This window comes from Diorhabda carinulata, chromosome 1 (genome assembly GCF_026250575.1).
Source record: "Diorhabda carinulata isolate Delta chromosome 1, icDioCari1.1, whole genome shotgun sequence".
Lineage (NCBI taxonomy): Eukaryota > Metazoa > Arthropoda > Insecta > Coleoptera > Chrysomelidae > Diorhabda > Diorhabda carinulata.
The window spans coordinates 27,885,151-27,909,956 of NC_079460.1; the positions used below are offsets into that span (position 1 = coordinate 27,885,151).

The 24,806-nt window shown below is 30.6% G+C and overlaps 1 protein-coding gene across 3 annotated transcripts; it reads left to right on the forward strand.

Annotated features, from left to right (window-relative positions):
• Positions 1-241: 241 nt before the first annotated feature.
• LOC130893537 (leucine-rich repeat-containing protein 1) lies at positions 242-22,950 on the forward strand. 3 transcript variants are annotated; one of them, XM_057799781.1, is made up of 8 exons: positions 242-693; positions 845-980; positions 1,088-1,377; positions 3,725-4,145; positions 4,606-5,066; positions 5,959-6,474; positions 7,915-8,139; positions 21,164-22,950. In XM_057799781.1, exons 1-7 carry the CDS (start codon positions 547-549, stop codon positions 8,098-8,100), a joined length of 2,157 nt encoding a protein of 718 aa, XP_057655764.1. In that variant the 5' UTR covers positions 242-546; the 3' UTR covers positions 8,101-8,139; positions 21,164-22,950. The 3 variants fall into 3 exon arrangements, with proteins under 3 accessions (XP_057655764.1, XP_057655773.1, XP_057655755.1); XM_057799790.1 differs by having other exon boundaries at positions 4,672-5,066; XM_057799772.1 differs by having other exon boundaries at positions 7,915-22,950.
• The last annotated feature ends 1,856 nt before the right edge of the window (positions 22,951-24,806 follow it).

The following is a 24,806-nucleotide window of genomic DNA, read 5'->3' on the forward strand; positions in this document are numbered from 1 at the left end:
TAAAAAGTGTCCGTACTATTGCGAAACTTTAAGAATAGGACAAAATTAAAAAAAGGAGAAATATATTTTTGTATTGTACAGGCACCATTTTTATAGCAGATCGTCCCGAATCGCTTGCGAGTTCTATTGAGGAAAATTATTGAACTACTATTTTTCGCTTTAAGATGGACACATTAGAGAATCAACCCCACAAGAAAAAATTCTTCTCACTTATACACTTCATAATACTTATGAAGAAAAAAAGTTTAGTGTGGACTTCAATTGATCTACTTGCTACTTTTTCCTATAGTTATGACTCTCCACTGGTTTGCACGATCGGGTAACATCGTAATGTATTGTGACTCTCAGCTGCCTTCATACCACTCCAAAATGAACTAACCTTGACAAAAGCAACTAAACGAACGATTATAAAGAAGAAGAATGTATTAAACGAATTAAACATAAATCATTGTTTATTATTTGTATATAACTGTTAAAAATGTGAAGATTGTTGATACAATTCATATTATCTCAAAATGAACTGGTAGAAATTATATTTTATCAGCAATGGGGTGGATGACATGTTGTCAATGTAAATCAAACGACGAGAAAATAATAGAATTAGATTTTTCAAGATGTGGGATTTCTGAAGTACCTAATGAAGTTTATGCCAATTCTCCGACACTCGAAGTCTTGCATTTAGAAGGAAATAAAGTATGAATTCAAATAGTATATTTCAACATTCTAACCATTATGTTACAAATATCCAGGATAAAAAATGTAGAATTCTGAATATCTTCATCTGTCTTCTACTTATTTTTATACAAAAGTATACGTCTTGTTCTAATTAATATTTCTGTTTCAGCTGAAAGACTTATCTCCACAGTTATTTCAGTGTATAGATTTAAGATACCTTAATGTGAGTGATAATGAAATCCGAGCCATACCACCATTGATATCAAAATTGACCAATCTACAAGTTTTAATATTTAGTAAAAATGGTAATTATTTTCTTTAGAAAATTAGCTTAATGGCTATTAGGTGAAGTAATGTCTAAATTGTGAGAAATATATTACCTAAGAGAACCAACTTAACATTTTAAAATTAGTTTTAGATGGAGTTCATCAAAATTTAGATAAACTTAGCAAATTGACTATGTTGGATTTAAGTATGAATGATTTAGGTAAAGTTCCAGAAGCCATTATGAGCCTTATTAATTTACAACAACTTTGCCTGAATGATACAGGTATTGATTTTGTTCCTGCAAATATCGGAAGACTTTCTAATTTAAGGATATTAGAATTACGAGATAATAATTTGTCTGAGCTACCTAAATCTATTAGACGCTTAACTAATTTACAACGACTTGATGTTAGTGATAACAATTTAACAAATTTGGTGAGTGTTTATATTTGGTAGCTGGATCTATTTAATTGTCACAAATCACTATTTGCTAATAATATAAATCAGTTTAATAGTTATTCATTGATATACTTATTAAAATAATTTTAAAAAACAGTTATAAACCCATTGATACTTATATAATCATTTGTACAATTTGAAAGAAAGAAGGAATGTTGTTTTTATAATAGCACCCAGACACATTGTTCATTTTACAAAGTCGTTGCTGCCTGATTGGTGAACAGTGCAGGGTACAAAAATATCAATAGGCTAAAGTCTTAGCAGCAAATGCTAAATGGCACATATTTCAGGCCAATCAGGAAGTCGCACCAATTGTAGACGGAGCCCTCCAAATTTAAACAGAATGTAGTGGGTGTTTAATCAAAGGACAAGTGTAAATTTTTTTGGTTTCCGATGTGTTTATATGGAAAAATGAAAAATATTTTCGGTGGTTGCTACTTCTTGTCAGATGGTATACTGTGATGTATAAGGGAAAAAATTCTAAATTGGGAATAAAACTTTTGTTGCAGCACCTTTCATTTAAACGATTAATGATAAAAATTAATTTATTCTATGTGCTATTTGAGGTTAAAGAAAAACTGTAAACAAATCAAAATTTTAGTGCTTAGGGCTGACAAAAAAGTAATAAATATTTTTATCCAGCAAGTTTAAAAAATTCATTATCATTTTTTGAGTGTTTTTTTGGCATGTTTATACCATGTGGATTCTAAAAAAATATATGTAATTATATAGTAGTTAAAAACATATATTAGAACCATTTTTCATGATTACTTCTTGTTTCTTTTCATCTGTGAGAAGTAATGTGTTATTGTCATGTTTTTCTTGAAATAATTAACATCATCTTGGTAGTAAACTGAAGTTTTCAAAGGCTCATCTATTTGTTTTACACTCAAAATCACGAATTTCGTTGCAAGAAATAACTTTTCATGTATAATTTCTTCCAGTATATTTTTTGGTTTGTATCTGATATAATAAGCTAAATACCTAAAATTAAGTTTTCCACTTAATGTATGACATTTTAAAGACCCATTCAAACTTTCTATTCTGATATTGGTATTGAATCCTGCATGATTTCTGTATCAATGAACCCACATTTTATTTTCTCTTGTGATCTCCATGTTGCGATTTTTTTAAAACATATTGTTTAATTATTATGTTATGCAGATTTGTTAAATGCTTATTGAGTAAATCATTGTTGAGAAAATATTTTAACAAGTACTGGTGGTCGGAAATTCTTTGTTGAGAATTCACATGTTTTATTTTTTTTTTTTAAACTAAACTTAAATAAATCTTAAATTGGCTGTATGTACATTAGTAGAGTTACTTAACCAATTAATAATCATTGTGAGATTGTACATAATCTTTGGTAAATTTTTTAGCTAGTTCTACTTATTAAACATCGCACAAGAAAATATGTAACTATTATTATGTGTTTACCAAATCTTAATTATTACTTTACAATAATTAAACCTTCCTGCCACCCCAATAATACTGTAACCACTACATACCTCTCTAGATCCATTATTTTGTTTCCTTTATGATAAAATAAACAATAACACTATACACTATCACAATAAAATCGTTTAAAATTTTTTTAATTGTTTCTAAGAGCTCAAAAAAGTTATTACAACATATTAAATCACATAAACGTTTTATGCGGCTAAAATAAGCACCAAATTGCAATTGAAAGAAAACCAAATTTTAGACACAAAGTCAGTTGAGAAAATTGGGTTATATTTCAATTTCGCCGCCGTCGTTGGCGTTCGAAATGTTCCAGTAAAATGAGTATCACCTGGGTAAGAGTTCTATCTGATTGGCCCGGAATATGTGCCATTTATCGTATGCTAGTATTAGTGACCTCACGCCTTGTTATAATAATCTTCAAGATATATGCAAGGATAAGTTCTGTCAATAACACTAAAATATCCAGAATTTGACCTTATTTGTTTAACTTTTTCTCATAATATGACATGATAGGTTCTTAGTTCATTCTTACTTATGAATCTGTATCACATAAAAATGTTGTCATCATGTTTTCTCTTTTGGATAAGGGTTAGATCTTTGGTTTTAAATTCAAAACAAAATTTTAGGTGGTAGCAGAAACTCTATTCATAGTTGCAAGAAATATTTCTAAAGTATTTAGTTCATTAATTACTCATTCAAATTTTAGATTTATATATTTTGAAAATTTTTGAAGTTACCACTTTATTGACCTTTTTTCTCTATTGTTATCTAAAGTTACTTATGTTAATAATAAATTTTTGGTATTAGTAACAAATGAACAGGTACATAATGTCATTTTAATGTAAATATAATTTTTCAGACAGAAGTATGTGAGTCACATGGAAATTTGACTGAATTATGGATAAATGGCAACAATATATCTGAACTTTCAGTATCCATAACTCACCTTAAGAAGATAAATGACTTTGATGCCTCTTATAATAATCTAGAATCGGTTCCAAAAGAAATTGGGCATTGGACAAAAATAACAAATTTAATTTTAAGCTTTAATAATTTAGTTTCATTGCCAAAGGCTGTTGGAAACCTCAGAAATCTTCAAGTTTTGAAACTTGAATCAAACTTTTTAGAGGAACTGCCTAGCACAATTTGTAAATTAGTTAATTTGGAAGAACTCAATCTGCAGAATAATTCTTTAATAAAAGTACCTAGTGGGATTGGGCATTTAAGGAAACTAGCAACATTGATATTGTCTGATAATAAGTTACAACAGTTGCCTTTAGGTAAGTGATTATAGCGTTATCCTAAAAAACATTAATATTTTATCTATTTATATTTGGATTCTATTAAAATGTTTAAGATTTTTGTTCAGAAAATCCAATATTTAGATTTAGATTTGAAATGTTGGTTTATCATCATGTGAAGTTTTTTTTTTTTAATTTCTAATTATTTTTATTTAATAAATCATATTATGCAGTAAAGCATTTGTAATATAAATGAATCATTACAACTGTGTTTATGTTTCCAGACAGTATTATTTGTTCACATTTTAACTTCTTTGTTTAATTATTACATTGATAATATTTAGACATATTTTGTATATACAACTATTATGACATGAAAATTCAATCTATGATTATATATTCTAAGTTTATAGTATATACCAATTTACCAATATCTTGATATATATGAGAATATTTTTAATTTTCAGCATGTTACCATTAGTATTAATTTATTTTTTAGAAATTGGTAGTTGCTGTGAACTTTCAATATTAAACGTTCATAATAACCATTTGGAAAAACTTCCAGATGAAGTTGGTCATCTTCAAAATTTAACTACTCTTGGATTAATTGGGAATAGACTCTCATACTTACCTATAACAATTTCAAAACTCCAAAATCTTAAAGCACTATGGTTAACACCAAATCAAACACAGCCATTAATTCATCTTCAAAATGAACAACTGCCAGATGGTCAGGTAGTCCTGACTTCAGTTGTTTTTCCGCAAACGCCTCTCAGAGAACCTCCACCTGCACAACTACCTATGGGTAACCAAAACTGCCACATTACATTCAATACAGAAAGGAATGATTCTGAGGTTACAGATGCACAGATATCCTTGAGTAGAACTCCTACACCACACCACAAGGAATTAAAAAGATTACGAGAAGTGTTGAGAAATTCTCATATTCCAGGAAAAAGGGTAACTTGGAGTATATTATTCAATTAACTAAATAACTAAGAAAAGTCTGTAATTTCACTGAAATCTCTTAACAATGTATAGAACAACCATGTACCGGGTGTCCCAATAAGAATGGCTCTCGGCCATATCTCGGGAACCGTTTATAGTACAGCTTCGACAAAAAAAATTATTTACAGAGCTGTAGGTCTACCGCCAGAGGGCGTAATTAAATACCAAAAATTTTAAAATGAATAATTTACAAATTTTGCCTAATTAAGATGAATTTAAACTTTGATTATCGTATTCTTCAAAAAACTCAGCGTATATTTGATTTTACAAGTTTTAGTCTATCTCTTCAAATAAGAGGTGGGGGAAGCGGGAACTTTATTATGAAAAACGCCTGTAAGTCCAGTTCTACTCAACCTATCTATGCAAACTTAGTCTTTTTGAAGAGAGCTCCTTTCTACCAATGTGAGTTATAATTCCGACACGTTTTTCATAATAAAGTTCCCGCGTCCCCCCACCTCTTATTCGAACAGATAGAATAAAACTTGTAAAATCAAATATACGCTGAATTTCTTGAAGAATACGATAATCATAGTTTAACTGCATCTTAATTAGGCAAAATTTGTAAATTATTCATTTTATAATTTTTGGTATTTAATCACGCCCTCTAGCGGTGGACCTACAACTCTGTAGATAATTTGCAGGTTTTTCTCTAGGTCACTTTTGTTATATTTTTTTTCCCGAAGCTGTACTATAAACGGTTCCCGAGATATGGCCGAGAGCCATTCCTATTGGGACAGCCGGTACATACTTGTATAAAAAAATACCACAATACATATATATATATATATATATATATATATATATATATATATATATCTTCTAATAATAAATCAACTTTTTTTAGCCGTTAAATATTTCCGAAATAAAAGAAGCCAAAGTAACAAATATATCAGGAGATCTAACTGTATCTGAAAATAGTTTAAATGGTCGCGAATCTACAGAAATTCCTGAAAATCTATCTGACATAACAAGAGAGATAAACAAAACCCCTCCAAAACAACCTCCACCGTATCATATAGCCGCTGTTTACTCTAAAAACGCACATTTATTTACTCAAAATCAAACTGTAAGTCCTCCAAGTCCAATGGACCAACCAAAACAATTTAGCCAAAAACAGCCTGCTAATATTCATATGCCGACTCCCAAACTACCAAGCAATAGGAGTCACATTCCTGTTTTGCAAATCGCTGATGCAAATAATGGTTATAAAGATGTTAATATGATGTGTGAAGATGATTTGAATCAGAGTAAACAGCTTGTTAAATGGCCATTTGGAAAGCATAAAGTTTGTCAGGTTTTAGAGGTTGAGATTCCTCAATCATTTACCCCGAAAAATATTCGTATTGTTGGACAAAGTAATGTAAGTGTCAAACTAACAAATTTTTTTCATATTTTCCATAAATAGCATGATACATAATTGAAAGCAATTGGTAATGCAAAATTGGGCCAACATTTTTTTTGTTACACTTTTCATGTTTTCCACCCCAAGCAGTTGAGCTTTGAACCAAATTGCTCTACATATTTAATTTATAGATGGCAATTTTCTCTTTTTATTCCAAAATAACTACCAAACTATTAGATAAAACCGAAAATTAACACTGACAACTGCACATTGGCGAAATTACAGATATTGAATAAATTATCTACTGAAGGTGTAGAGCAAGTTAAATAACATAATTATTTTGAAATGTTAAACTGATCAAAGATCACATTTTTCAATTAACAGAATAATGGCGAAAAAATCTAGTATTTAAAAAAATTAGGTAAATGTGTGTTTTTATATGAAGTTGTGAAAATTCGTACAGAGTATTTCAACCTTGAGCTTTTTCTGGTTTGATAGATGGATTAGTAAGTGAAAACAATCTCAAGTGTCCGCTACACAAGACTTTTAGTACCTTTTTTATGTTAGGTCCCTAAATGTCCTTTTTTCTGCAATTTAGTCCTTAGTCCTTTTTTTAAATTTTACATCAAAGATGTTCAGAAACATTTTTTTTCGTTTGTTTATGACTGCCAGATAAAATTAAACATAAGTTGTATGATTGGAAGTGAAAATTATCACATTCATCTACTTTTTTTCTGAAAAAACTCTCAGTTGTTACATTTACCCATCGTGTCATTACAAATATATGGTATTTTTTAAAATAGATAATAAATATATTTTTTAGTCAGTGTAAAAATATGTTGTTGTGGCAGATAACTTGTATGAAGCTTGTGTGTATTACTAATTAAATTGGTTATTGATTCATAAAGGTTGAAGAGGGAAAGTGTGCACTTCTCTCCAAGTATGTCTTTGGTCTCCCGCCCCTTTTTTGAAAAGTTAACACATGCCGATCCAATGCATCGTTAGGGCCTCGAGCGTGTATGGTGCTACGGGCCTCCTACACACTTGAACCGCATCTGCTTGTTGTTGAAAATACTTGTCACTGCTCATTTATGAATCTTGATTTGAGAAAGCATATTATACTTTCATCTTTAGTCGAATCTAAGCCAGTTTGTTTCCAAATATTATTTATTTAAAATTATGTGTTTTTCTGTATTGTACTGATTACATTACAAATTGATAATAAAATGTCAGCCACTTCCTCTTCAGGATATGTCTGAAATCGAACATTAGTAACAGACAAATAGTAAGTCTAAGATATTTGTTAATATGAAAGTTGTAGACACAAATGCAGTGTGCATCAAAATTAAGTCACTGTGATTATGTATCAAATCAAACATATATATATATATATATATATATATATATATATATATATAATATTTGTCAATATATATATATATAAAATAAATTTTTTAGGGTTTGTTCATAGATTATGTAGATCCTCAAAGTGAAGTATTTCAGAAAGTTTGTATTGGAGATAAGATATTGGCCATTGATGAAATTGACTACACTATTATGGAACCAGTTATCGCTTATCAAGATGCATGCCAAAGAATGAGCAATTTAAAAACTGTGACTGTCTCGAGAAACCCACCACTTTAGCTAAGAGGTTAAATGAATTAAATTCGCCATTCTTATTGGGTTAGTATGAAATATCACAAAACTGCAGCTACTTCTTCAGAATCAAAGTAAAACTAGAAGATTTTTTAAAAAATATATCATTAACTGTTTGAGTTACTATCGTATGTGATACATTTCACCAAGCTTGATATATCCTTTGCGATAAGTTTTCTTCATTATTTTGTTATTGCAGCACTGGGACAAAAAAGAGTTCTCTCAGCTACTTAAATGATACCACAATTGCGCAATGAAGTTTTAAAACGTATTGATTATAAAACTAATATTATACACTTTTGACAACACCATTATCTTTCAGATTGCGAACTTTCTCTTTATTTGATACCAATACTTTGTTCTAAATTTTTTATGACTTATTTCTGTACACAAAAACTGATGGTTCGCATATTCTCGTGCAGGTGGTTCATATTAATTACTGCTGTATGAAATGAGCATATAATAATCAATCCTTATATCTCCCAATCTATACTTCTTTAATAGAGGAGAGGGACACCCCCAATTTTTTTGATGCACCGACCAACTTCGTCCTAGTCGCTAAAAGGGGTCTATTCTTATATTGATGGGATCGCTGAATACGAATATGATATTTATTTTTATATAAAAATGGCCAAAATGAATGAAAACAATGAATTTTGATTTTTTATATTACTAGCTAAATTATTCAGATTATTTTGTAGTTCTTTAATGGTGTTTCAAATCTTTCTCCATCGTTCGAATCTAAGTTTCCGGTGATAGATTTAAAAATTGATCCTACGCCTCTTTTTGTTCTAGAGGGATGGGGTAATATTTCTATTAATTTATTATCAACCTTGGCTTCTGTGAAGTCTAGTAATTTACAATAATTTGATAGATCATTAGTGTAATGTTTGTTTTGGTCAGCAAAATCTCTAATTTTTGCAGCTTGAATTTGTAATTTCTTTATTTCTAAGATTATTGGGTTCAAATCATAGTAATGTATAAGTGCATAGTTATACATTTTAATTTTTACAGTTCCTAATTTGAGGGGTAGTAGCCCGGGGTTGTCAACTAGATTTCTAATTGTTATTTTATCCTTGACTTTTGATATAAGAAGTATTTTATTTATATCAATATCATAAACGTCATTGTTATTAATATGTTCGTTTACTATATCTATTGGCTTTATCTTTGTGCTAGAATGAATCGAATGGTTGTAAGCAAGTATTGCATATAGCATTTTTATTTTAATTGGAGTTTTTGAGAAGCCTTGAGTATTTAGAGTCTTATGGGTTCTACTAGAGTCTAATGAATTCTTTCTATTTGCCCATTAGATTGAGAATGATTGGGAGAGGTGAAATGAACTTGAATTTTGTGAAGGCTCAATAGTTCTGATAACAGCAAATTTTTTAATTCAGTACAATTATCGGCAATTATTTGTTTCGGGATACCGTGGTGAGAAAAGAATTTAATAAGATTGTCTACCACTTCGGTTCCGGAAGCAGAATTTATGTGATACGCTTGGGCGTATTTGGAAAAGCTGTCAATAATCGTTAAAAATTTTGTTTGTTCCATTGTGAAAGAATCTAAATGAATGATTTCGAAAGGGTTCGAAGCGGTCGGAGTAATATTCAATTGCATGTGCACAGGGTTTCGTTCATATTTACTCTGGTGGCAAGTTTGACATTCGTTTATAAATGTTTGTAAATGGATTCTTTTAGGTTAGACCAATAATATTTTTCTTTTATTCTTAAATAGGTTTCATCTATTCCTCGGTGGTTGGTTTTTCCTTCATGATAATTTTGTATAATAGTTTTGATTTCTTTGGGGTTTGTTACATCAGATAATTTTGAAATACAACGTTTCAGTCGAATTGAATTTGATTTGAAATATTTTTGTAATACTGTTGAAAACGGCTCGTACAATTCAGGGCTTTCGAAGTAAACATGATATTGAATACCTGGTGAAATAAATTCTTTGATAAAATTGATAACATCTTGCTCCAGATTATTTTCTGATATTTGTACTATTCGTTTCTTTTTCTCGAATAAGATTCTAGTTTTAAATTTTGCCGAAAAGTGTAAAACAGAACTAATTATTATTTGTTTCTGTCCAGTGTTAACTGCACATTTTGCGATGGGAATGCCTATAACCGGATTTTCTTCGGAATTAGAATGCATTGTAAGAGATTCGTTATCGTCTACGTTATTTATCTCATCGTTGAGTTCATTTTCACGGTCAGGTGTTATATGCTGTATTGCATGGTCAGAATCGTTGTTAGTTGAGTTATTTGTCGGCGAAATTTCAGAGTCTAGGTCAGTGTCTGGGTTTACTATCAAGGATATAGAGTCTAGGTCAGGGTTTTCGTCTTGAATTGTTTCTATCGTCGGGGCTCTTAACTGATTTTCGATTGTAATTGGTAAAGGTGTATGGAGACTTCGTTGTGATTGTGATGAAAATGGCACATCATCGATATCTAAATCGCAATGTAAAATATAATCAATTTTTTTCCAAAATTCTTGATCATTGAGGACTTCGTGTCTTTCTTTCAATTCTGGATAGTGCGTCTGCATTAGTATTGAGTTTTCACTGTTTGTATACTATTTTATAATCGAATTCGTCTAATTCTAATTCGCCATCTAATGAGTTTGGAATTTGGGTCCTTTAGGGAAAAGAGCCATTGGAGCGGTTTGTGTGTGGTAAATTTTCTGCCATATAAGTAAGGTCGGAAATATTTTGTGGCCCACACAATGGCCAATAGTTCTTTTTTTGTGGTATCATAATTTCGTTCGGAATCGTTAAGTGTCCGTGATGCGTAAGAGATTGGAAGATCTTTTCCGATAAAGCCCTTGAGAAAGTACTGTTCCGAGGGCTACGTTACTGGCGTCTGTGGTCAGATTAAATGGTTTTGTGAAATCGGGATATTGGAGAATCGGATCGTTAGTTAGGATGTTTTCGCATGTCTCGAAGCAGGATAGAAATTCGTCATTTTGTTCGATTTTTGCGCCCTTTTTTAGGCATTTTGTCAGTGGTTTGGTCAAGTAGGCAAAATTTTTTATGAAGCGTCTATAGTATCCTAGTAGTCCTAGGAATCCTTTTATTTGTTTTTTGGTCTTGGGTATAGGATAGTTTTTAATGGCTTTTATTTTATCTGGGTTGCATTTCCCTCCATCAGGGGTGACTACTTGTCCAAGATAAGCAACCTCTTTTCTCAGGAATTCCGATTTATCCAACTGGATGTTGAAATTGGATTCTCTGAGTTGATCAAATACACATTTTAGTCTTTCTACGTGCTCTTGCAGTGAAGTTGAAAAACGATTATATCATCAAGGTAGACCAGGTATTTTTCGTTTTATATACCTCGCAGTATATTGTCCATAGCCCGCTGGAAAGTAGCCGGGGCATTTTTCAATCCGAATGGCATTCTGAGAAACCTCCAGTGTCTGGATTCGGTACTAAAGGCTGTTTTCTCTATGTCCTGTTCGAGCTGTTGGAATCTTGAGGCTAGATTTAAGGTTGTAAAATATTGGCATCTGCCTAATTTGTCTAATAAGTCTGTTATATTATGTATAGGGTATTTGTCATCAATCGTTTCCTCATTAAGGCGTCTATAGTCAATTACTACACGAAATTTAGCGTCTTGTGTTTTCGGAACTACCCACGTGGGCGCATTCCAAGCACTTGAGCTCGGTCGGATAATTTTGTGATCTAGAAATTTTTGAATTTATTTATATACTTCGTTTTTGTAGACAAAAAGATATTGATAGGTCTTAGCGTAAACAGGTATTTCGTCAGAAGTTCGTATTTCATGTTTAATTTTATTTGTAAAAGTAAGTGGAGTATTTTCGTTATAAAATATATCAGAGTATTCAGCACAAAGTTAAGTATTTTGGATTTCTCTTCATCATTTAAATGATCGATTCTAATTTTAATCAAATCTAAAGTTTGCGTAGAGGTTTCTTCTAGGTAATTTAATTCGAAATTTTGAAAATCATTATCAAATATTTCTACAGGAAGTGGTTCTGAAAAACTTAATTTTACTGTATTTGTGGTAGCATTTAAGATTGTAGTGAAAGCTTCTCCGTTTTTTGCAATTGATAAAGATTCTGGTATTTCACAACCGTGAAATTTTTGATGAGGAATTATAATTTCGCCATTTTTTACATTGGTTTTGATTTTAATAACTTTTTCCGTTCTAGGTTCGATAGTAATAGTGTTCATGTCTTTTTGAGTTTTGTAATAGTTTAATTTTATTTTGCTTTGTGGACTGATTAACCATCCGCCAAAAAAGCCCAAGTTAGCTTTTAGCAATTTTAAATTATCTATTCCAATAAGCCCTTAGAAGACACTATGAAATTTGAATACATAAAATTTAAGATTCAAATTATCGAAACAAAAGTTTTTTGAAGAAGGAATTAAAGTGCTATATTTATGGGCAGACTCTTGAAAAACTGATTTAACAATAAATGGGCCATGAGTTAAATTCTCTGAAAAATATTGAAATGCAATTTCGGGATCTATAAAGGATCTTGTTGATCCAGAATCTATTAAGAGTTTAATATTATACTCAAGTAATATTATATAGGACAACTCGCTATTATTACTTAAATTCAAAGATATCGATTCGGGTGATAGGGCTTTTCTGATTTCTGAGGTGTGTCGGGAAAATTTTTAGAATCTTGATTTTTTTGTTCTACAAATTGATATTGCTCTTCTTCAAGGTATGAGTCATCAGGATAATAATACTGTTGGGGTGCTTCGTCTTCAATATTGGCGTTGAACAGTTCCTCTGTTTGAAATTATTTTGTGGTCGAAAATTTTGGAAATGGTTAGGATTTGAAGGTCTTGGGTGTGAGTTCCTGGAAGATGAACTCATTGGTTGATTGTTCAGTGTATTTCTTGTGAAAATACTCATGGGTGTTGGGTTTGGTAAATTCGGATTTTGATTTTGTCTGAAAACGTTATAACTCTGCTGCGGTTTAAAAGTTTGAGCATTCGTTGGAAATCGTTGGGGCTGTCTTGACATGATAGGATGAATGGGTAAAGGTTGAGATGGAAATGGTCTTTGTTCTCTATAGAAATTATTGGGTATATGAGCATTGAATCGAGCGGAATTATGATTATTTAAATTGTGTCGCTGTGTAAAAGGTTTATTCGAGTATTGTGGTTGTTTTATATTTGTTTTATGAGTATAATTCTGAAAATAATGTACATTGACCTCTTTTAACACACATTGTAAAGTTTCAGCTAAACTATTTGGTTTCATACATTTAATAGTAGTACCTAACGGTTCTTTTAGTCTCGATAAAAATGTTGTGAAAGCTACATTATTATATAAATTTCTTTTTAATATTTTCGATTCATTTTCAATTTTATGAGCATCTACATAGCTACACAAAAGATTGAGAATGTTCAAAACTCTATCATAGAACTGTTGTGATTTTGCATTTGATTATTGTCTCATCATTACTAAATCTCTGTTTCGTCTCTCTGGTCCGCGAAATTTCTGGTTAATACATCCTTTAACTCGTTCCAAGTAGATACATTTTGTATATTTATGACTAATTTTGCATTTCCAGTTAATTTGGATATCAGGCAGTTTTAATAAATAAATATTTTGGGAACAATTTGGCGTGTCTAATCTATAACATGTATCAATTAATGATTTACATACACTCAGATATCTGATCAGGTCGTTTGGATTGCCATCGAAATCTGGTACATATTTTAAATATTCTGGTCTGAATTCGGCCATTATTAAGTTATTATTATCTCTACTTATTAAACTTTGATTTGAAATTTGCGAGTCAGATGAAGGTCTTAATTTTAAATTTTGAAATGTATTTGTTAGATCGTCAACTTCAGACATAAGATTGATTGTACTTACAGTAATAATAGGAGAAATATTTCAAACATTCCTTAGAGATATACTCCAATTCAGCAATTTTTGTCTTCCTCAGATGAATATCTTTGCGAAATCGGACAATTTTGATTCCAATTCCCTTCGACGGACTTCTTTGAAGTTGGAGTCGTTTCGGTGTTCGATACACTGGGCTGATCTGACGTTCTATGGGGCAATGGCCTGTTCTAAGTCTGCTTATTATTGTTAGATGCCTTTTATCTATAAATGGAATTTTGTAGAAGAAAGGTGTTTTCGGGAACTCGTGTTGAATCGAATTGTATCGTTTTCCTTTGTTTGCTGAATGAGTTTTTCCATTGTTCGTTGTGTTCTGGTTTGATTTGTTCTTTAAAATGTATATAAATGTCTTCTTAATCTATTTTAAAATTTTCGGCTGGTACATTAAGATTTCTTCCGATTTGTGCAAGTTGGTCATCAATTTCTTTCCCTATGACTCCAACGTGTCCCGGAATCCATGCTAGAACAATATTGTGATTTTCCTTTATCAAGTTCACTATTAACTTTTTCCCCATTAAATTTGCCTGTTATTTGATTATTAAGAATTTTGATGGCGCTTTGCGAGTCGGAAAAAATTATGATTTTATTAATTTTTTTATTTTTTGCTATTTCGATCGCTTTAATTATTGCAATTATTTCCGCTGTGCATATTTGTATGTGATTATGTAGTCTTAAAGAAAATTTGTAATTTAGGGAAGGAATATAGACGCTGCAGTCCACCTTGTTGTCTTCCGGATCCAAGGATCCATCTGTGAAAATTCATGTATATTCACGCCATTCTGCTAAGAGACTATTAGCTGAAGCAGGTTCCTGTTATGATTCTTAGTCCCTTATATTTAGGGTTGCCATCCGTCCGGGTTTCCCCGGATTTGTCCTAGTTTAGAGGGCATCCGGGGAAGGTTTCATTTGTAGACCGGGTTTTTAAATAAAAAAAATTATGTGTCGTTTGTCCTACGAGTATTTCAATCGCAAACAAAGGCGTTACAGACCTAAATGAGCATTTAAGTACGCTGAAACACAAAACAAACTTAAAAAATCAGTCAAGTACTTCGAATATTACAACATATTTTGTGAGATCGACATCGGAAGACCTCCTTATTTCAGCAGCGGAAGGCGCTCTCGTCTATCATACAGTAAGTCATCATATGTCTTTTAATTCATTGGACTGCACTTGTGCTCTCAATCGCGAATTATTTTCGACGTCAGATACTGCAAAAAAGTTACGTGCAATCGAACGAAAGCAACTGCGATCGCCACCGGAGTGCTGAGCCCTTCGTCGGTTGAACAATTTAAGACTGCTTTACAAGATGTACCATTCATAAGTGTGGCTACTGATGCTAGTAATCACGGAAGCACAAAATTATTCCCGCTGATTATACAATATTTTGATGTAAAAAAAATGGAATCACTACTAAGGTGCTTGAAATTGAAACACTAAAAACGAGACATCTGACACTATTACCGAACTGATAATAACACAGCTTCGCCGGCATGATCACTTGTCTAAATGTATTGCTTTTGGTGGAGATAATTGCAATACAAACTTCGGTGGGATAGATATGGAACAAATAATGTTTTCCACAAGCTGAAGGAAAATCTAAACCCAAACTTGGTTGGTGTGGGTTGCTCTGGACATGTCATTAACAACGCAGTGCACCACGGATGTGATTTACTGGCAGTAGACATTGAATCCATCGTCTTAAAAATTTATAACTTTTGTTCCATTTACACAGTACGAACCGAAGCTCTTAAAGAATTCTGCGAAACCGCTGAGGTCGAATATAAACAGCTTTACTTAATTATTTTGAAAGCATAGAAAGGCCACCTGTTTTAATTAAACAGTTTTTCGAAAATCCTCTCTCGGAAGCATACCTGTTCCTTATACACTCAATTATGCACACCATTCACACAAAAATACAGACATTAGAGAAAAAGGCGATAATTCAATTCTTGAAACAAAAAGCATACTTTCTTCCGTAACAAAAAGTTTAGAAGACCGAATTAAGGAAAATTTTGTGCCGCTGAACGTTCAGAGTATTAAAGAAGATGAAAACAGGAAACAAGAGTTTAAAAAATGCACACATGACTTCTACAATGAAATTAAAAGATATATTGAAGAATGGATGAAACCTTTAAAACAATTTGAGAAATTTGATTGGATGTTTTTGCTGAAAATTAATAACAACACAGAGTGGACTCTTATTGAAGACACTGTCCTCTATTTAAAAGATAAAAATATAGACATTGACGACGCAAAATTAATTGACGAGTGGGTGAATTTAAAGGCTTTTTGCCAAAACATAACTGAACAAGATAAGCTTTTAAAATCCAATCAACTTTGGGTACAATTTTTTAAAACGCCAAATGCGAATTTATATTCGGAATTGCTGAAAATTGCGCAATATTTTTTTTGCATTCGGGCGCATAATGCCAACGTGGAGAGGGTATTCTCATTAATTACACAACAATGGACTAAAGAAAGAAATTTACTAAGCGTAGAAACAATTTCTTCAATAATTAACTATTAAACGACATAAATGGCTGGAAAAAGATTCATGCATGCATGTGCGCGCCCACTACGTTTGTCGCGCCGCGAGAGCGCTCAGCTTGAAATCGCTGTATATTTTTTCTACTGCATAATAAGATCTGAAAATTTCCACAAAACCTCTTTGCATTTTAATTTTTAATACTATGAATTCAGAAAAAGGAAATTAAAAACTTCATCACTCAACTTTTGCATTAGTATCTAAAAAGTTACGGTACCGCATGAAAAATTTTCTAAAATTTCCTGTTCGGTCGGAGAATGCTTTGGGAAATTTGGACTGGTTTATATTCTTTAAAATACACTCTAGTATATGGCATTAAATCTTCATCAAAATATAACGTATAGTTGCAAAGATACAGCGAGTTGAACACGCGAAATCGCTACATTTTTTTTTCACATTTTTGGTTAAAAACTCGATTTTGGCCATTTTTATATAAAAATAAATATCATATTCGTATTCGGCGACCCCAACAATATAAGGATAGACCTTTTTTAGCGACTAGGACAAGGTTAGTCGGTTTTTCACTTTCTAAGCGACTTTTTATGGGTGATCCGCTCGTCTATAAACACGGCATTTATCTGTATTTTTTTTAATAAAGAAAACAAGGTTATTGTAAACATCTGTATCGATTGTTAGATTCAAATATAATGGTCAGTTGATTACCACTTCTCAATATATATAATTTTTTACTTCTCGATTGTAAATAAGTTGATGACACAAATAGTTCTATAATTTGGTAGTCTTAATTTCCTGCTCCAAAGTTAGCATCATATATCAGGTGATCTAGAATTTTACACATTAATTTTTAAAGTTGTTGTAACACTTTTCTAAAATCGAATAATAAGGGAGATGTAACCTTTTAGGTGAACTGAAAACTATTTTTTAAAATAGCTGTAAAAATATTTTGATTACAGAGTTATTAGTTTGGGAGTGATTATAAGTTATAGTTTCATGTCGCTAACTACTACATTCTTTATTAATAAATAATTGTTTTTGAAGGTAAGTTGAGGTTATTACTTCAATTTTTTTCTAATTATTCAAAGAAAGTATTTAAATAAATGTGATCTTAACCATTTGATAGAAAAATTTCGGTTTTGATTTACCCTTTTAAAAGGTTGTGTCTTCCTCCTTTTTCAGTTTTAGAAAAAGTATACATAAAGAACTATATTTATTATCTAGAAATTTATGTAAAAAATAATTTTTGATCATCTTGTTGATGATATTTTAACTACTGTTGGTCTGACTTTTCTTTGCTCCACCTAGTATTTAAGATTCAGTCCGATTCAATTACTTTCTAATTATCTAGTTATTCAAATTCCTAATAATATATGGATTTGTTGCAGATGTATTTAAGTGCTAAAAGCTTCTTTTGTATACAGTTCATGTCCCTTAAATTTTATCAATTTGCATTAATTCTGGGTTCAAATTTTATTCATTTCATTATGTACCTTATTATATTTTCTCCTCCGAGTTCTTCTTCTATTTCTTTATTTTTCTTCAATCTTCTCCCTCTGCTATAATATGTGGTCCGAGTATAGTTCTCAGTATTTTTCTCTCGATTATCTTCAGGTCTAAATCCTTTTTATTTATACTTTATTTATACTTACTTTAAATTTACTTTTTCCAAATGTTCGATATTCTTTTTGTATTCCCTCTCTTATTCTTTCTGCAATTAGTTTCGTTAAAAAGTTACTGGATTTGTCTCTATCTTGCAATTTTATCATCCTAAATCTCAGTTTATAATGTTTAATATTCATTTGTTCAATTAGGAAAGGGATAGCGGGGTCTTAAATTATATATGTCCAAATTTGTTATCTGGGAGTATAAATATAAATTTCTATCAACGTAAAAGTGCTGATGAATATATCGAGTATGTCTCAGTGTTATTCGGAGAAAAGAAAAACTCCCTTAAAGTAGTAGTTAGCTATTCGCGGGGATAGCTATACCCTTCCAAAACGTTCGTATGCTTGTAAAAAATATTTCCTATTACCCTATCCATTACCCGAAGAACCAAATACTTGAATTCTGCCATAATTAATAGATTATTGCCCAATATCACAACAGTAATTACAGCCTCTAACAAACATTGATGTTTGATATATTATTTGATTATGTTTGAAATATCCCTCTACACTAGTCCCTCTATTATTGATCTAAAATTAATTGTTTGAATATTTTAACACAAATCAAAACGTATACTTGAAATAAAATGGGTCATATATATTCAGTGATAGTTACAAGTTAGTTACAAAAAATATAACAGCATATTTTTTACTATATTTAATTTTTAAGTATAACTTTAACTTTAAGAAAATCATTTTTTTTATTTTGTTGTTGAAGACATTATATCCTCTTTTTACAATTTACTAATATGTATTGCCAGGAAGAAATATGTAATAATTAATTATAGGCAGACAGTTGCTTTTGTGATAAACTGAAGACGATAAATGTTTCCAAAACATATATGTGAAATTCATTTGTAATCAGCCTGAGTATTTGACTAGTATAATAATTTGTCAGAGTTGATATACATAGATGTATAACTGTTATTTATGCATAAAATACATATTTATATGATATATATTAATGTAAACAGTATTCATAGTTTTACGTGTGCACGAGTTCTTTGACAACTCTAACATTATTTACAATTTTATAACATTTTTAACGCTTTATCTATTTCTCTTTGTAGTTATTCTTGCATTGATATTAAGAAAATATTAATAACATGACTGATTCGAGTATTTTTGAGAATAACTATTTTTGTGTGATATTTTGAGTTATTATTTATGTATGAAACCACACTTATATTTTGGGTTTATAATTTCATAGTACTTAAAGTTATTTGTTGAAGAAAGATGGTACAATTTTTTAAAATTTACATATTTCGTATAAATTATAGTTGCAAGAGCATTATCAAGCCAGGCATTCAAATAACGTTTATTAAATTGATTTAAACAAATAATTTCTACCCAAAATAAGTGTAAAGACTAAATTTGAAGATTCTAGAAATTACATGAACAATCTGAGCAACTATATTTCTTAGACAATTTTAAAAAGTAATTATTAGTTATTTTATCTCATTTTCAAAAGTATAGTATTAGTATATAAAATTTTTTTATACCAATAAAAAAGTTGATAAAACATGCGCATTGGGGACGATTTTCTTTATTGAGTTCAAATGAAATGATAATGACATATTTTAAATAAAGATCTTTTAAATTGGACCCCATGATTATATTGAGGAAAAAAATTTGCACTGTAATGGAAATCTTTATGATGACTTTTATTAAAAAGGAGATATTTGATGTGAATATAACGCAGTAAATTCAAAATTTTCACCACCTTTTTTGTGCAAAATATTATTGTAACAGCTGTATAGATATATATATTGTTAATCGTTTTTAATGCATGTTCAATTAGTACTAGAATTTATAAATATTACAATAAGTTGTTATGAAAATCAAAGTTGAAATCAAAATTTTTGAATTGTTATGAAAAAATTTTGTGCAATGATCTTTCAAATTTTTTATACAAACAGTTTCAGAATTACGTACATTAATTTCTGTGGTTGATGGTATGTCCAAAAATAAGGGTACCCCTAACACTTGAACCCTGATTTTGAAATTTTCAATATTATTCTTGGAAATGGGTACAGCATTTTGTTTTCTTTGACATATTCGCCTTATATTATCAAAATTCTGTTTATTATAAATACTTTCAACATGTGATGTGCATTGCTTGTGAATCAGTGAATATTTTTATTTTATTAAAGCTATAGTTAACCTGATTGTTTGAGTACTTGGTCGCAGGCCCAAATCTCATAGAAACTACGATTCAAAGGCAGTGTGGGTTCAAGTAGGACGATGATAATTAAAACAACTAATTTCCACTGAACTCCAATATGTTCATTTTTTGAGACAAATTATATAAAACATTTATATAATTCCAATTATTAAAAATATAATTTCGAACATTATTTTAAACAAGATAATAATGTGTAGACCTTTTTTATTAGTTTTCGGCCACTTGGAGTTTTTTCTTCTTAGTAGTGTGAGGTGTAACAAACTCTTTTTTTCCTTTTGTCTTTTTAAGATTTGGAAGTAGGTAACTAATAAACCAAGTCTCAAAAATTACTAAACTGATCCATCCATTCTTACTACAGTTTTATCTAGCCTCAGATGGGCCTCCTTCAGTTGTCTACATTTTCATTCTTATATATGATAAAAGATAGCATTAATTGTCGTCCTGCCTTTCCATAAAAATTGTAGTTATGTATACTTTGTTGTATTCCGAACTTCACTATTTAGTACCTTTGTAGCAAACTACATTGTGAAAGGGTGTGTCTCGAAACTGATTTCTCACATTGTCAGTATATTCAATGTTGTCGACCCTGACAAATCTAAAATCAAGTTCGGCACACAAGTTGTTTAGGTGGTTAACTGGTTAGGTTAGGTTGCAGCTTTTTTCTCTAGTTTTTATTGATTTATCCTCATACTCCTTGGTTAACAAGATATACAATGAATGAGTTATTTAGGACATGAACAAACTTCAATTTTGTTTCAAAATAAACTTAATATGAAATTTATACACCTACCTCCAATTTTAGGCTATTCCTGCTGTCTATAGAGACAGGACATCTTCAACGTCCTAGACTCACAATTTTGTCTACTTAGTGCTGCTGCTTAATAACAAAGCTCTGAAGTAAGCCGGTGTATCGATGTGAGAATATTCAGAGAACCAAGCTTCATTTTTTGGTCTCAAGTAGATTTAGAAACTTGAGGTTTAAACTATCTGCCTAACGGTTTTGATTATGAAAGTGGTTATAAGACATTAGGATGATGAATCCATTTTTAAATCTTCATCATTGCAAAAAGGTGACATTTCCGATGAATTCAATCTCGAAGCTATACATGTATTTTTTGTAATAAATAATAAATATGACTGTTTTAAAAGGTTGTATATTAAGTATTGTATTTATCATTATAATTATTACGATTTAGAAAAGTATAAGCAAAGCACTATTTCAATTTCAGGATGTACTATTAATTGTTGAAATTAATATACATAATTTTGGACCACCTTTATATGATTGTGATATGTCTTCCAACATTACATCAATTTTTAGAATTATATTTTAGTTATATTGATTTTTGGTATTAGATCGGCTATTCATTATTAATATTAGTTTGTAAATATCAACAATTTAGTGCTTCAAGTTATATTTTGGATCAAAAATAGAACTCATTTACTTTTTATGATTGAAAAAAAAACGCAGGAGATCACAATTTAAATTATTCCAATAACATCCCTTAAATTTGGATTTTGGATTATTCGAGTACAAACTTTGTATCACTTTTCAGTTTCACTACATTATTAATCAATATAAATTACACAATTATAAAAATTAGTTATATTAAATTTATTTGGGATATCAACAGAGCTGACAGTCCCTAAAATAGGAAAAGATGCGCCATTAATTATATTAATTTTTGAGATATTAATTTCTTTACAGTCTTTTTGATCTGTGAAGCTATGTGATTTTGTTTCTTAGACAATTTTCTACATTTCCACAATCTATGTCTCTTCAAGTTATACTACCACTTTTAAAGAGTGAAGTAGCTGAGCTCCTGCATAAACAGTGTCCGATCTATTCTTAAGAATTTTGTAATACAAGAAATTTACCATTTATGCAACTTTCCTAAAAATGTCTCAAAGATATTATTTTTTGTGCTATATGTTATATTCTGATACAGATGATATAGCAACTTTTTGGCCCAAATCATATTATTATCTCCTATTGGATCTTTTTTGTATTGTTTTAAAGAAAATTTAGTTGCTTTTATAAGTGTATATTGCAATGTTTGATTCTCAAAATAGTAATTGGAACTGTAAAGTGATTGTTTCTCAGTACTGAATGTTGAACATTAAATTTGGCTTTTGATGTATAAATTATTGCCCTATGTTTGACATGAGTTTTGTAAACAGAATTTTATATTATTTATAATACTTTTCATATGTAGTCGAAAATGATATTAGAAGTTTATGAAAATGTGATCTCCTTAAGTAAACTTTTCCTAATGTTTCATATTGTATGTATTTAATATTTTAAGCTTAAATGTTTATTTTGAGGCTATGTAGATGTTACATATTTTATGTATAAGTTTATTGTATTTACCTCATTTGAATTTTCTATAACAGGCTGTGAATTTCTCTAAAGATGTAAAACTTTAGTTCCATATTAATAATTTCGAGCATTATTTATTTTTTGAGCTGCCAAATAACACTTTAGATTACTAAAGGTATATTATTTATTGTAAGGTACAACTTATTAATGTATTGCGATAGCTTTTGTAACTTTTAAAAATAAATTGTTTCCAAGATTTTATTAACGAACATGTTTTTCATTGTCCCTTATTTCCAACATAACTTTCATAGTAACAAAATTATTTTATTTGCCACATAAACAAAACATCTTGTCACGAACTATACAACTAGAAATTAGGCAGTATTCATTATTTAGGTATTTTGATTTGAAAAGTGGGCTGTGTTGCACATTTTATTAAAGGGGACGTTGGAGTACATGAAAATTTTTACACAAATGTGAACTAGTTTTCAGGGAACACTGTTCAACTGTTGAAGTTTGAAAACAGTTGGTTTGGATACTCCAAGAATTCTGGTTTATTCTAATCGCATCGATAAGAGAAAAATATAAATTGATTTGCATATAACAATTTCGAACAATATTATTTATTATTCTCCCTACATGTTTCTCAACAAATTTAAAAAGGAGTCGCCTGAAGAGATTCCATACATAGAAAAAATATGATCCTATCCTATTTACTTAATTAATTATTTGTTGTTTTTACATATTGAAAACACGTTATTCAATTTCATTCAATCATTTTCTTCCTTTAGGAAGATATTGTCAAGTATAGTTAGGTGTCAAGAAAATACAGGTATTATCGTCGAGGATTCGTGTAATCAGACTAAGATTACGGTAATTGGGTCAACTGTCCAGTCAAGGGAATTTGTCTGCGTAAATGATTTCAACTATAACTTAATACCTCGGAATAAGGTATAATAATTTATATACCTTATATTATAATCAATTCAAAGTGGATATCTGATGAAAATTAACCAGTGTATATAACAAAAAATATGAACCAATTGTCCTTTATAAGTGCTTTCAGTGTAGATGAATGGACTGTATAACATGCTTTTATCCCCAATTTAGTATTCGCGTCCATAACCTAACCTAAACAAAAAGTTATTTTGTTAGCTGTTGATGGTTGAACTCTACGAATGATGAGTAGATAGAACTTTTACTGGTAGATTTCAGATCACTGCATCAAGTCAAAATATCGTCTCTACCTACCTACACATACACTTAAAATTAGGTATTGGTCCGGGAGACATCCGTTTTTTTTTTTTCAAGGAATTTTATCCCGGCTGACATTAATGCGGTAAAATGTAGACACGAATACGACTGTCAGCCTCAATTTCATCGATGAGTGCGCGCATGACAGGCGGCGGTAATCGTGAAATAAGTTTTCTAAAGTGATCTTATCCCAGTTGAAATTGTTATACAATATTGATGTTAATTAGCTACAAAAAATAACCGTCAGTCGTGTGATAGATAGACCTGAAAACTTTCTGACTGGAACTGAAATAAATATCTAAGTTGCATTCTTCCCTCGAAAACTTGCGAGCAAAGTTTAGGCGATAAGACCTAAAATGTTTATTTCGGGCCTCAGCAGCTTCTTCCGAAAGTTGCCCTATCGGCAACAACGAATTTTCTATTATTGAAGCTCCATGAATTAAGACCTTATGCATCGTTGTAGTCATAGGATGCCAGCCATATAACTCAACATATAGTTTCGCAGTTTCCATGGCGTATTTATCATATTTTGCTACGTCAATCTTACGGCCGCTTGATATGGCTTTTAATATCACTTTTAATCTAATAATCAAGTCATAACTTATCCCAGAGATTTCTGCAGCCAATTCAGGGTCCTCGAAGAATTTTCTGCTGGTATTTCCATCGTTTGTGTTTCCGAAGCTACTTTTTGGCATATCGACTAAGAGACCTGTCTCCTCTCTAAATCTTTGCTGAATATCAAGTTCTTCTGCTTTTCTAGATGTTTTTCTTCTTCGGTTCGTCTGGCGCGATATTTTTTCACGGGCAATTTATATGCTAAATGCAGCACACTTTCGAATATCCGGATTCCTGCATGTAATACGGAAAGGCC